General features: G+C 35.6%; 1 protein-coding gene across 5 annotated transcripts in view; it reads right to left on the reverse strand.

Annotated features, from left to right (window-relative positions):
* Positions 1–15,642, reverse strand: part of Pi3K68D (phosphatidylinositol-4-phosphate 3-kinase catalytic subunit Pi3K68D) — a 95,400-nt gene that overhangs the window by 75,007 nt on the left and 4,751 nt on the right. For 3 of the 5 annotated variants that reach the window (XM_068352718.1, XM_068352716.1, XM_068352719.1), the window contains exons 2-3: positions 3,559–3,779; positions 1,390–2,705 (exon numbers count right to left, since the gene is read on the reverse strand). In XM_068352718.1, coding sequence (XP_068208819.1) covers positions 1,390–2,705; positions 3,559–3,742 — 1,500 coding nt within the window. In that variant the 5' untranslated portion in view covers positions 3,743–3,779. Of the gene's footprint in view, positions 1–1,389; positions 2,706–3,558; positions 3,780–13,317; positions 13,491–15,642 lie in introns of all 5 variants that reach the window. The other 2 variants (XM_068352717.1, XM_068352720.1) reach the window with 2 other exon arrangements.

A 15,642-nucleotide genomic window follows, 5' to 3' on the forward strand; every position in this document is an offset into this window, starting at 1 on the left:
AGAATTTTGATAATTTACAAATTCCTTTATAAATTTATCAAATCAATATTGTCCAAAAAAATTTACCCTTTGAAAAAGGCCCATAAATTTATGACTTCAGTCTTTTACAATTTTCAACAAGCTCCGTGCTCACATTTTTAAGAATAGATGCTAGACATCTACACAGAAAACCCCGTCCCCTTAAATGACACAAAAATATTAATACGGAAAGGCAATGTTTTCAAATCTTGCAATTTTTTGACAAAAATATTAATATGGAAAGGCAGTGTTTTCAAATCTCGCAATTGTGTGACACAAAAATATTAATATGGAAAGGCAATGTTTTCAAATCTCGCAATTTTGTAACAAATATTAATATGGAAAGGCAATGTTTTCAAATCTCGCAATTTTGTGACAAAAATATTAATATGGAACGGCAATGTTTTCAAATACGCAATTTTGTGACAAAAAAATTAATATGGAAAGGCAATGTTTTCAAATCTCGCAATTTTGTGACAAATATTAATATGGAAAGGCAATGTTTTCAAATCTCACAATTTTGTGACAAATATTAATATGGAAAGGCAATGTTTTCAAATCTCTCAATTTTGTGACATAAATATTAATATGGAAAGGCAATGTTTTCAAATCTCGCAATTTTGTGACAAATATTAATATGGAAAGGCAATGTTTTCAAATCTCGCAATCTTGTGACAAATATTAGTATGGAAAGGCAATGTTTTCAAATATGCAATTTTGTGACAAAAATATTAATATGGAAAGGCAATGTTTTCAAATCTCGCAATTTTGTGACAAAAATATTAATATGGAAAGGCAATGTTTTCAAATCTCGCAATTTTGAGACAAATATTAATATGGAAAGGCAATGTTTTCAAATCTCGCAATTTTGTGACAAATATTAATATGGAAAGGCAATGTTTTCAAATCTCGCAATTTTGTGACACAAAAATATTAATATGGAAAGGCAATGTTTTCAAATCTCGCAATTTTGTGACACAAAAATATTAATATGGAAAGGCAATGTTTTCAAATCTCGCAATTTTGGCAAAGTTCCAAGCATTCCTACACAACATGAAAGTAAATCATACTTATTATACTGCAAGCAAATAAAATCAACCTTTTTAAAAGCCCACATGAAGCAAAAAAAATTTTACTATTTTACAAGGATTTATTAACTTCAAAAAGAATTCAGAAGAAAATCTACACAAGGCCGTGGAGACGAGAGAAGACAAAAGAAGCAAGCCACCATGACTGTACACCACTGTCTTTAGGTAAACTAAACTGTACTAGAGGAAAGTTTTCTTGAAAATTCCTCCTTTTACACAACATGCAAGACACCATAAAGTCACTAATGTACTGTACTGCATTGCAAGCAATTCTACGACTTACCTTATCGTATTGTTTGTGCTTTGACGAGGGGCTAAAATTAGATTTCCTAAGTTCTACTTCTGCTTCTTTCGCTGTCCTCGGAGGCAGTGGCGGTGGAATATCAAAAGTGTCGCCACCAACGGCGCCAGGACTGACCAGGCCATCGTAGATGTCGTAGACGGGATCTGATTTTGTGCTACTCGCACCGGGATGCATGTATTCGAATGGATCCACTTGCTCGTAATAACTCATCTCGTCATCGTTTCTCTTCTTCGAACTTTTGAACTGGAGTAATTCACGAGCATCTTTACTAATAGGAACACCACTGGCATCACCTCTATCACTACACTCCCCACCATCCCCTCCCGCAGATCTCAACGACTTCCTCCTCTTGAATTCCTCCTCCTCTTTGGCTTTCAACAGAATAGGGTCAAAAACATCTAAGACACTACATTTTGTTGCTCTATCGTCGACCGCGTCCCGCGACAGACTCACGTCCAGATCGATGAGATCCTCACTGGCAGGAGACTTTCCTTTCTTACTAGTATAGGCACTTACAACAGACAGTTCGGAGGCCCCTGCTCCACTTCCTCCACCTCCAGAACCAACGAGAGAGAGCGAAGGGCTACTGGAATTCTGCGACAAAGATAAAAGACTGACTTGGGAGTTAAGCTGAGGCAGCTCAAACACAGGACATCTCTGAGGGAGCGGAGGTGCCGACAGGGATCCCGTCAGAGGCGAAGACGCTGCAGAAACAGGCTGGCTATTACCGGAAGCTGGAAAGTTCAGCAGGGGCATTGCTTGATTAAAGGATGCCCTGTAAGAAACTACAGGAGAAGGGGAACTAAGGCTAGAATAATTGACTCCATTCTGACTTGTTACTGGCCATTGAACCCCAGTGAACACCGGAGACAACGCTCCTTGATATGTGGATAAAGTAGAAGTTGGTCCCACCGTTTGTTGCAGGGAATTGTAGGATTGTCGCGATACGGGAACCAATGCACTCTGGCTGGCATTGACAGTTTGCAGGAATGCCAGGATCTCATTCTTTGGTTTTTCAGGACTATTAAAGGATATCAAGTCTTGTTGACTACCACTACTGGCATCTCGACTGCTATTTTTCTCCGGTGCACCAAGATTACTAAAGCCGGAATCCGATCCCTTCCTTGGCGGAAGAGTTGGTTCTTGCAAGGTGTTGGAATCCGTCTTGCTTATATTTAAATTGCGTGGTTTGGGCGAGGGCTGCACTGTTGCGGCGGTGTTTGGGCGAGGCCTTGGCTTTGCTTCGATTGGTCGTGATGAACCCCTCTCAATTAAGCTTTGTGTTCTAAAACCATCTGGAAATCAACAACAAGTGTGTTAACCAAAAACATTAAACTGCTAATGTTAAATACTAAGAAAGTCAATAATGTAACGAATGGAACATTTGCCTATATAGAATGGATTTATAAAATATTATTACAGTACTTATTGAAAATATTATGTGGGCAATTTATTAAAACCATTGATAATGGATTAGCTAATTATATTGAATATGACGCTAAATGTTGCATTTAACTACTGTACAAAAAATTCTAATCTACCCAAAAGTAAATCAAAAGTACAGCACTGCATTTTAAATGCATATAAAAAAGTGAAAATGTGAAAATATAAAAAAACTATCACATATGCACTCCTAAGCGTGAAAAACAGAAGCCACGTTGTGTAGTATTCTTGATTTAAGTACCAAGTTTAAAGCTCTTATCTGCAATTCAATTGATTAACCTTTATGAAAATCTAAAATCATGCAATTTAATTTATTAAACTTTATGAAAATCTAAAATCATGCAATTTAATTTATTAAACTTTATGAAAATCTAAAATCATGCAATTTAATTGATTAAACTTTATGAAAATCTAAAATCATGCAATTTAATTGATTAACCTTTATGAAAATCTAAAATCGTGCAATTTAATTGATTAAACTTTATGAAAATCTAAAATCGTGCAATTTAATTGATTAAACTTTATGAAAATCTAAAATCATGCAATTTAATTGATTAAACTTTATGAAAATCTAAAATCGTGCAATTTAATTGATTAAACTTTATGAAAATCTAAAATCATCCATTATCTAAAAGCTCATTTGTGTAATAAAAAAAAAATTAAAATCCTATAAATACAATTTCCATTAGGCCACATTGCAATCACCTTGACTCGAGCTCTCTTTCACGGGCTGCGTTCGATGCGACTGACTGCGGACCAACTTTTCGCGCTTGATTCTCTCATACTCTTTGTTCTCCTCTTCCAAGGCTTTTGCGATGTCCTGTTGCGTGTAGCGGCCACTGGCAGCTGACCGCATCTTGGGTGGCAACGGTGGAGGTTCATCATCCATTGCAGCATAGGGATAGTGAGTTTCTTAATTAAATCATCTGAAAGAAGGCAACTGGAATAGTGACAGACTTTATATACGTACGCAACACTCCCGGAGGACACTCCGCTTACTGGAAAATCAAGATTTTGAGAAGCTAAATTAATAAGATAGGCAGTAAATTAAAAAGAATCTCAAACAGAAAAAAAAATAAAGAATTTGAGAAGCAAAATTATAAATATAACTAGTTAAGAAATTTGAATTCAAGACAGAAAAAGTAATAAACTCAAGAATTTTAGAAGCAAAATAAAAATAATTACAGGCAGTGAAGAAACAAGAATCTCGGACAGAGAAAAAACCCCAAAAATCAAAAAGTCGAGAAGCAAAATTATTTAAGTAACAGCAGTACAAAAATGAGAATTCAACGACAAATAATGCAGTACTTGATCAATGAAATCCACTCATCTACTTCTACTCGTGTTTTCACTAGCCAGGAAAGCAAAATTTCTAAGACTACATATATCTCGGGAAATGAAACAATTGAAGTGGCTGATCATGAAAAACTAAATAAACAGATTTCATGGCTAATTAACCCTTTTACCCCCAGGCTATTTGGAAATTTCCAACCCTTAACCCCCAAGGGGTTATTTTTTTCCCAGCATATTTTGCAGTATATTTTTTTTTAAATTGCTCTAACAGCCTTAATTTTTGTCATAGAGAGCTCAAGTTGGTCTCATTCTCTTGGAAAATGCCTGAATTTTTTCAAAAAATTATCAAAAATATGAAAAAAAAAAAAATTTTTATAGCGTTTTTTTGCGAGGACGTACCGGTACGTCCATGGGGGTAAAGGGATGGCTTTTGTGAAACGTACCAGTACGTCCTTTGGGGGTAAAAGGGTTAAGTTTCATTCAGATGTGCAGATTTCAAACAACAAAACTAAGGTTCTCAAACTATAGTATAATATACAATATAAACAATATTGTAATATAATACACCTGTAACATACATGCTGAATAAAAATGCATTTTATCTATATCACTATATCTAAACTTTCGTCAAGCATTAAAAAAAAAAAAAACAGAAAACTTCTATAAAAAAGGGATAAGAATGAAATTTCTCATAAATGCTACAGTTCCATGTTACAACAATGCTTTTAAAGCAGTATATTAACAAAAAGCTACAACAAAAACAAACCACAACACTGAATATCAAGCAAAAATCCACGTAAAATTCAAGAGCAGTGTAACAAAGATTGTAGAAGGGAAATATGAGAATGTCAAGATATTGAAATCAAGGCTTCTAACTACACTAGCGGAGCAATTGCATTTCAGCTTGGCTACAAAAGCGAAGATGATATCAATGCCTAATCCTACATCAGTGCCATAACAATTCATTAACACTCTTTAGCATGATAATCTAATTTGGGAAAAGGTTTTCCAACTTAAAATCAAGGAATAGAGTTATGCAATACCGTACTGTATTATCGTATGATCACATTCTCTTTTCGTGTTTTATTTCTTTCTGTGCTGAATTATATATCATATGTAATGCAATGAACAATCAGTAAGAGCAGATATTACTAATTACAGTATTAATGGAATTACAGGTAACGAAATATCGTATTTGGGGGTCTTCAGATTTCGCGGTATTTTCGAAATTTCCGGAAAATCCGCGATATGTATATATATATATATGGGTTATGGAAAAAAACCCGCGAAGTGGTGAATCCGCGATGGTCGTACCGCGAAGTAGCAAGGGTTCATTGTACCGTATTGCTCGATAAATCAACAGGTATTAAATGAATCCAAGCATGACTGAATTTCAACAAGTGATAAATAAACCACTACCACTAACCAACTCGAAGTTACAGGAAAAACAGGATTCGACGTAGGGAAAGGATCAGTCCGGTATGCTTAGAACACATGTCGAGGCTCCAACATATTTCTGTGGTAAATAAGATGCTAGAATTTGCCGAAAACTCACGAGACATGATATCAAAAAGATATCCTTTCATGTCTAACCAAGCCAAGAAAAAACTGACAAAAACCATGATGATAATGCATAAAGTTTACAATGCACCCTCCTCCCATATACTGTATTAAATTCATTGTGAACTCAACCAGTATTCATGCTGTTCATTATAATAACAGAACCAAGTCCTGTACTGTACCAGTATCTAGTGAGAAATAAATGTGCCCAATTCTAAATGATCACTTCCCCAGCCAACCTAGTTAATGACTATATCATAGCTCAGATAATCTCAAATCTTAAATAATGCTGCTACATTTATGAAGATAGGTAATTATCCAGTTGCTTGGGTAACTCACAGATGCTAATTTTGGTGGTCAAAATTTCTGAATTCTCTAATTTTTTTTCAACCAAATTCCTACAACTCTACAAATTTTTTTAACCTATTTCACTCAAACCTTATTCTACTCCCTCCCTTTTTCTCATCCATTGTTTATACATTTTTTTTTTTTATTTCACACAATTTCTAAAAAGATCAGTCGAAGAAACAAGGTTTCTCAAAGAGACAGCTGATGAAGAGATGATAAAATCGACCTTTACAATGAAGGCCACTGGATGCTTTTAAAACATAATCTTCTTTAACCCTTTTACCCCCGGGGTATTTGGAAATTTCCAACCCTTAACCCCCAAGGGGTTATTTTTTCCCCAGCATATTTTGCAGTATATTTTTTTTAAATTGCTCTAACAGGCTTAATTTTAGTCATAGAGAGGTCAGGTTGGTCTAATTCTCTTGGAAAATGCCTGAATTTTCTTAAAAAAAATTATCGAAAAATAGGAAAAACAAATTTTTATTTTATAGCATTTTTTTGCAAGGACGTACCGGTACGTCCATGGGGGTAAAGGGATGGCTTTTGTGAAACGTACCAGTACGTCATTTGGGGGAAAAGGGTTAAAATATTTTAAAAAAACATTACATACCAAGGCTTTGAAAAGCATAAAAGGACCTAGGTACATGCCCACTTTATAATGTTTATTATGATACAGTATATCACATTTTGAAAAGAAAAAGATCTCCACATATATCGTCTTAACCCTTTTACCCCCAGGCTCTTTGGAAATTTCCAACCCTTAACCCCCAAGGGGTTATTTTTTCCCCAGCACATTTTGCAGTATATATTTTTTAAATTGCTCTAACCCCCTTAATTTTTGTCATAGAGAGGTCAGGTTGGTCTCATTCTCTTGGAAAATCCCTGAATTTTTTCAAAAAATTATAAAAAATATGAAAAAAAAAAATTTTATAGCATTTTTTTGCAAGGACGTACCGGTACGTCCATGGGGGTAAAGGGATGGGTTTTGTGAAACGTACCAGTACGTCCTTGGGGGGTAAAAGGGTTAATAGCAATAAACCTTGCTCACTAAATATTTTATAGAACGAGACGAGTGATGCATACTGGATCTGGTTCGGTGCAGTCATTACTAGAACTGAATTTTCATGAGCATTTTGCAATATGAAAACAAAATTAGAGAACTTGTTAATCAAGGGAAAAAAAAGGGGGTTAAAAATTGTTGTATTCTGGTTTTGTTTATAAGCTCAGAATTACTGACACGACACAAACCTCCCCATTTTTCACCATACATATTATAATTGTTATTGTTATTATTGTTATTGTTATTATTATCATTATTATTGTGTTTATGTTTATAAGTCTGTGAGTGGTTTCGGTGTATAGTTGTTTGGGCGCACTGTTGTATTGGTATTGTTATACGTGGGTAGTGTTTCGTTTAAAGAAAAAAAAACGGCAAGGATAACGTAGCGGAGGTGAGGTGTCTTTCTGGAGAAGGCAGAAGGGGACAGTATTATTATTATTATTACTATCCAAGCTACAACCCTAGTTGGAAAAGCAAGATGCTATAAGCCCAGGGGCTCCAACAGGGAAAAATAGCCCAGTGAGGAAAGGAAAAAAGTTAATAAATAAATGAAGAGAACAAATTAATAATAAATCATTCTAAAATAAGTAACAACGTCAAAACAGACATGTCATATATAAACTATTAACAACATCAAAAACCAATATGTCACAAATAAACTATAAAAAGACTCATGTCCGCCTGGTCAACAAAAAAGCATTTGCTCCAACTTTGAACTTTTGAAGTTCTACTGATTCAACCACCCGATTAGGAAGATCATTCCACAACTTGGTAACAGCTGGAATAAAACTTCTAGAGTACTGCATAGTATTGAGCCTCATGATGGAGAAGGCCTGGCTATTAGAATGAACTGGAGAGTTCATACCAGTCACCGCCGTTGCTGAGCTCTTGTAACCCTTTCAACTAATATATTAACCCTTTTACCCCCAGGCTATTTGGAAATTTCCAACCCTTAACCCCCAGGGGATTATTTTTTTCCCCAACACATTTTGCGGTATATTTTTTTTAAATTGCTCTAACAGCCTTAATATTTGTCATAGAGAGGTCAGGTTGGTCTCATTCTCTTGGAAAATGCCTGAATTTTCTCAAAAAATTATCAAAAATATGAAAAAAAAAATTTTTATAGCATTTTTTTGCAAGGACGTACCGGTACGTCCATGGGGGTAAAGGGATGGGTTTTGTGAAACGTACGTCCTTTGGGGATGAGAGGGTTAAAGAGAAAACAATACGTGTCGTCTCACTTTTACCACAAAAACAGCCTTCAAGAAACAAGGGAAACAATTAGGATCATTGTAAGATATCGTAGAGATCACAAGAATCTCAAATCACAGAAGTTTATTTAGAAGTCAACTCTCCTTCCAATCATCATAATCATCTCTACCTTACCACCATCTTTGTAGGATATCAACTACCTCAGCAAGGTAAAGTGATATTAAATTTATTTCATCTATTTGTTTTTTCTTTATGTACAGTATAGTGACTGCGGGGGCATATAAAAATTAGAATAGCGCCAACGTTATCCCTGCGTGTCGTAAGAGGCGACTAAAAGGGACGGGACGAGGGGGCTGGGAACCCCCTCTCCTGTATAAAATTCCTGCGAGACATCGACAAGGAGATGGAGCTGGGGGGAGAGTGACTGCTCCCCGCACTCTAGTTAGAGGTCCCCTTTTTGTTTTGTTTCATTGTTGGTGTCGGCTACCCCCCAAAATTGGGGAAGTGCCTTGGTATATGGGATGGATAGTTTTTAGCAGTAAAAAGTAGAAATTATCTTGTACAACTACATTAATGAATAGTATGCCGTACACTGTAGTTTCATTTCTTTACCACAACATAACTTGAATTCCCTTTAATTCTTATAGGAAAATATCTGTTCCTTTTAATTTGTTTTTGGTCAAAGTTCTACCTTCTGGAATAAACAATTACATATACCAAGGCAATCCGGTAATAAATATAAGCATAGAGGCTTCATAAAATGATCAACAAATTGAAAATAGTGTAAAATCACAGATTTTCAAGTATTTTGTGTTTTCCCAAACATGACAAACCCACATAATTTAATAGTATGATTTTAGCATAGGTGGAACTTTGCTATTGATTTTTATGAAGAAGATGGTAGTAACTAGTGGATGGTGGAGAAGGACCCCTTGCCAGCACACTAACAAGCCACTTTGACTTTCAACTAGGAATTCCTGGGTGCTTACCGCCAGAAGTGAAATTTATAGGACTTGGGTTTGCATTACTAGGAAAACTACATAATACTTCATAAATTTCTTATTTTTTCCTACACGAATAAAAATGTTTGCTTTTTAACAAGACTTATTTTTAGGAAGAGGAAGCGCCTATGACAATACTGGCTGGTTTAAATTCCCTGGATGTCAAAACATTTAGACCTGATAAGAGGTGCTGGAGTATTGACTCTTACCACCTCCCCACTCTTGAGAATAAAGTCATGGTTAGGCTGGGTTTCTGTCCAAGGACAAACTGTCACAAAAGATCCTCTATCCTTGGAAGTACAAGTTTTAACAATGTTTGGCTAATTGAAAGTACAGTGATACCTCTGGATACGAAAGTTTCTGCTTACAAAAAATTCAGGGTACGAAAAGCGATACAAAGATTTTTATGCCCCAGTATACGAAAAAATTTTCAGGATACGAAAAGCTTACGAGATCCCAACTCGTCGCCGAGAGTACAGTACCTTTTTTTTCAGGGTATCAACCCTTAATTTAGAATTTAGGTGTACAGGTAACAATACACCTTCACTAATCCAAATGCTTTACATACAGTACCGTAACTTTTATACAGTAGTAAAGAAAACGGAGGGGATAACTAGGCTATAATTACATTATTGAATAATCTCATGGTGGTTTCTGGAATGGATTAGGCTGTTTTTAACGGTTGGGTTAATTATTCAATGATAGAAATGGCTGCATTGCATGTTTATTACTACAGTTTAGCGTGTTTATGAAAGAAAAAGTGTCTTTTCGTAAGGCTTGGAACGGATTAGGCTATTTACATGTAAAACGCGACTCAGGATACGAAAAAATCTGCAAACGAAACCGTATCCTGAACGGATTACTTTCGTATGCTGAGGCATCACTGTACTGATGGGTTCCATCCAACCTCCCCCTTGTAAGGAAGATACGGGGAGATGCTTTTATACGTTCTGCTTTAAAAGAATTGCTTGGCATGGAAGCATATCTGTATCAATGTCCAGTCCAGCATATAATGGCACAACCACTCTAATCCACGAGATGGGAAAGAAGAGAAAAAAAGCCCTACTATCTCCCAACTTAGACAAACGTCACAACCACTACCTTAAAACGAGATGCTAAGGGAGAGGTCGAGCATATCGGGCTATTAAGAGGACGACAATGAGGGCATTCTCTCCTTGCCTGAAGGTGTCATCAGGTTTTCCATTACTTGTGACAATGGAACTACAGACAACTACAGGTCTGTAGGGACGAGTTCTCCCCTATGTAGCTAGGGTTTGCAGCAATCTCTCAGATGAGAAGCCCCTCTAACCTAAAGAAGGGCAGAGCATTCTTATGGCCACATCCTTGGCTCAATACAAGGCTGAAAATGGGAATAGCTGCTTCTCTAGGGAAAGAAAAAAAGAAAAAAAAAACGTCAACAGACTACTTTGACGTCAAGGAAGATTTCAAAGGCAATTGATCCTGTTTTGACATCCCTTTCTTCCTCCTGCTGTGCTCCACGCATTGCACAGAAGGCCATTCCTTACACTTATTACATAGAGATGATGTGAATGAGGATTCACATATCATTATTATCATTATTACTATCCAAGCTACAACCCTAGTTGGAAAAGCAGGATGCTATAAGCCCAGGGGCTCCAACAGGGAAAAATAGCCCAGTGAGGAAAGGAAATAAGGAAATAAATAAATGAAGAGAACAAATTAACAATAAATAATTCTAAAATAAGAAACAACGTCAAAACAGACATGTCATATACAGGTAATAAACTATCAACAACATCAAAAGCACAGCAACATACATGTTAAACTCTAGGGTAGCTTAATAAAAGGAAAGAAAAGAGTCACACAGAGTGGGTGCTTCTTTCCATTCATCCTCCCTAACTATCTTGTTAAACTTACGTTACCAAATCATCTTTGGCCCAAAAATACTCCCATACAAAAGATAAGGGTATATACTTTATACAGTGAGCCCTCGCTACTTCGCGGTTCGACCATCGCGGATTCACCACTTCGCGGATTTTTTTCGTAACGCGCGTGTATACATATATCACGGATTTTCCGGAAATTTCGAAAATACTGCGATGTGACCGATGGTGCGAGATTGGAGAAAGTAAGGAAAATTGAATCATGATTGATTTTCAATATAAATAAAAACTTTGAGGAGCAACAAAGATATCATTTGTTAGAGAGAGAGAGAGAAGTAAGGAATGGGAGGTAGTGAAAAGTAGCCCACAGAGAGAGAGAGAGAGAGAGAGAGAGAGAGAGAGAGAGAGAGAGAGAGAGAGAGAGAGAGTGTTGTTTTAAATGTAATAAACAAAAAAATTCTATAGGTTATAACACATTGGTGCTTATGTAATATCAACTGTATACTGTAGACGGTTTGAATAAGTTAAGAAATGGTATAAACGATACTTTGTTAGTGTATTCGTACTCTCTCAAGAGCGGCAGCTAGAAGTCAGCTGATCTAATCACAGCCTAAAGTAAAACAAAAAGAAGTCAACAATACTCGATTTTTAAAACACACCCGAAATTTAAAAACAAAAGTACACGCTTTCTTAATGTGCAATTAACTATTTAAAGAGTAGCAATTTTCTAGAATAAAATGATGTTTCCCAAAAAATAGTGGTTTGCTGATGAAATCGGATGCCGTATTTTTAGCAACAATTGAAATGGATGTAAACTCGGCATAATTTTTTCGTTTCGTATTTAATTGACACTAAGAAAACTAATTTTAGTTTCTTCATCTATATGTAAGTATTGTATAACACGGAGAGAGAGAGAGAGAGAGAGAGAGAGAGAGAGAGAGAGAGAGAGAGAGAGAGAAAATCAGCTGTTGTAATGGAATGCCGTGTTTTTGTTTCGTGAGAATTTCATCGCCACGACTATAACAACAACATACTGTACTGAACTTTACAGTATTATACAGACTACTCTAATATGATAAAGTAAAATACTTGTAATAACCTATTTTATATGAAATGGGGCTATTTTTTTTGTTTAAAATTTACATTTATGTACGTAAAACAAAACACACACACACTCACACTCTCTCTCTCTCTCTCTCTCTCTCTCTCTCTCTCTCTCTCTCGTAAATTGTTTTCCTGCTTTGCTACGTATGTATGATTTTATATAGATACGGTAAATAATATTTGTAATAACATTTTCTAAAAGCTTTTACTGTAATATCATTATTTATCACTTTCATCATGCGCGTTAAATGCCTTTGTTTGTTTACTGAGCGTACTTTATGACGCCGTCGTTTCAGGCGGCGTCATAAAGAAAAACATTTCATTTGGAAGTCCTAAGAAAAATTAAGTAAAACATTGGTAATAACAAAATCAACATAATGTACTGAATAATCAATATAATCGATGCAAAAACTAACCTATACACAGATGTGTAAATGCGTTATTTCCTTCATTATGATCAGAGATAAACGTAAAAAAAACATTGGTTGCCATTTTTTATCGTGCTTTTTGGCGTGTTTAGGAAACGCATGATATAAAATTGCCTTTAATATTTGTGCCTGTTTTAGTTTAGGGTACTGTAGTACATGCATTAAGTGTTCTGTACATTAAAGGGTAGTTTGTTAACAGTACTACGTACAAGGGAAGGTTTTAAAAGTCTGAATATACATGTTAAATAAATACGTAAATATGGTGTCACTACTTCGCGGGTTTTCACCTATCGCGGTCGGGTCTGGAACCTATCTACCGCGATAAACGAGGGTTCACTGTAGTAACAAAAATGTCAACTGTCTCTAAGGAAAGTTATCGCGGTCGGGTCTGGAACCCATCTACCGCGATAAACGAGGGTTCACTGTAGTAACAAAAATGTCAACTGTCTCTAAGGAAAGTCCATGCAAAAAGGAAAAATTTAGGATAACAGAAGATCCCCAGATGAGATTTAGCTAGAGTACCAAGACAAGTAATTAAAGACATTATAAAGCAAAGGGAGCTAGAGAATCAAAAGCCGATACTCTTTCCATACCATAACACGAGATCTGTAATGAAGACGGTGGCAGGTGTATCAGATGAATATGGTATATATGTTGGTGCACATCAGGCATCTGCAGCACGCCCTTTGTTGTCCACCATTATAATATGGAAGCTATGAAGTAGCGTAGAGAGGGAGGCCTATGGGGACTGTGACGTGCAGATGACCTGGTGTTAAAAGCAGAATCAACAAAAGGTCTTGGAGCATTTAACCCTTTTACCCCCAAAGGACGTACTGGTACATTTCACAAAACCCATCCCTTTACCCCCATGGACGTACCGGTACGTCCTTGCAAAAGATTGCTATGAAAATTTTTTTTTTCATATTTTTGATATTTTTTTGAGAAAATTCAGGCACTTTCAAAGAGAATGAGACCAACCTGACCTCTCTCTCACAAAAATTAAGGCTGTTAGAGCAATTTAAAAAAAATATACTGCAAAATGTGCTGGGAAAAAAATAACCCACTGGGGGTTAAGGGTTGGAAATTTCCAAAGAGCCTAGGGGTAAAAGGGTTAGAAGAGATAGAAAAGGGTGAACTGAAGGGGTCATAGGACAGGGAGATGATGACTTCTTTACTTTATATCAAATGTAACCAACTGAGTACACAGATTTTCTCAGGATTGCAAAAACTTTGAGCAAGATTACAGTTTAAACCAGGAGAGGATATTGCTTTTTTGCACATTTTTTTATCAAATTTAGATCGGAATACAAAAATTACTAATATTAAACATTTCCTCAATATTTACCCGTCTTTAACATTACTGTACAGTACGTCAGGCAACCGACCCCTTAATGAAAGGAATGAGGCAGAGGTCAAGCAAGACTGAATTTGTAAAACTTATCTCTAACGAAACCTCAAAACTTTATAAACTATTACAAGTGCTAGCCCACAGAGATACAACTCGTGTAGCAAAGCATGAAAACCAATTGCAAACGCTGCAAAGAAATAAACTGAACCAAGCGATTAATTACATTATTAAAATAACGTCAAAATACTACCCCAATGGGGTAATGAACATAGCGGATAAAGTTCTGCTCGCCAAAACATAGAAAAAAACTATAATGTTACATCGTCAGCAAAGCAAGCTCATACGGAGCAAATATCAATAAATAATTACTGTATTGTTAATTGGCGTAACAACATATAGGTAAATACAATACGTTCAATTAAGTAAAGAGGAGTTTTTGGTATGATGAACACAACTATAAACTAACTTCATTGAAAATGCAATTGAAAAATCATATTGCTTATGCATCTAGAAGACCTGCCCAAAAGAAAAAGCTCTTAAGTGTTTTGATCAGGTTTCATTTGTTACTAGATTTTGACTATGATGACTTTTTCTTAATACAATGACTTGTTTTTTAACAAAGAAAACTGGCAGAAACAACAAAGTATATAAAAGTTGAATATAAATAACAAAACAAGACTAATACGCAGTGTCTTTAAGGTGTTTTGAATGTTATTGACGACAATACCTAGTGCAAACGCACAGCTTTCCAGTTAAGGTAGTTGACCCACCATAACCAAAAAAAAAAAAAAAAAATTATTTTTGCTAGTAATCATCATCAAAAAGCTCAAAACTCAATAAAACAAAACAAGTCATATTTTCCCATAGCATTTATTGTATTATTCTATAATTTTACACATAAAAATTCATGACTCATTTTCCATAAAAAATCCCTTTGCAACCAACATTGAGGCAATACTTTGTTAATCACCAAATGCCGATAAATTCTAGTACTGTATGTTTTCATTTGGTGGCAGAAAAGATTCAACCACCAAAGAAAAGAAAATTATCGCCTACCAATGTTTTAAACTGTAATATAACCCAAAAATCTATATACCTGTATTCAAAACTTGCATTACTATAAAAATCAAACTAAAATCTGTGAAATGAATTGGCAGGGAGAGTATATAAGGTGGCCCCTAATCTAGACTATAGTCTATAATATGGGTTGCAGGTGGATTGTTCGAGAACCCTAAAAAAGAATAGTTTGGGCTTTTCGTGAAGACCCAGTAGGCCTAGATTACAAAGACCTTCCTGGTTTTCATTGGCATGACCTACCAACAATGTTAAAGATACTTTATATAATCTTATCAGCCTAATGAGGTCTATCACATGCTATTCTTTTCTATTATATAAATTTGAACACTATCTCTCCATTACATTAAATGAATAAATTGTTGGGCTACAGTGTTTCACAGCAAAATAACCATATCATTATTGCAATAGGTAACATTACGGTAGAGTCGCACTCAACGCCAATACCGTTAGATTATCGAAATATTGCCGAAATCTAATGATTTTGCTCCAGCAT

Source organism: Palaemon carinicauda, chromosome 29, assembly GCF_036898095.1.
Source record: "Palaemon carinicauda isolate YSFRI2023 chromosome 29, ASM3689809v2, whole genome shotgun sequence".
NCBI lineage: Eukaryota > Metazoa > Arthropoda > Malacostraca > Decapoda > Palaemonidae > Palaemon > Palaemon carinicauda.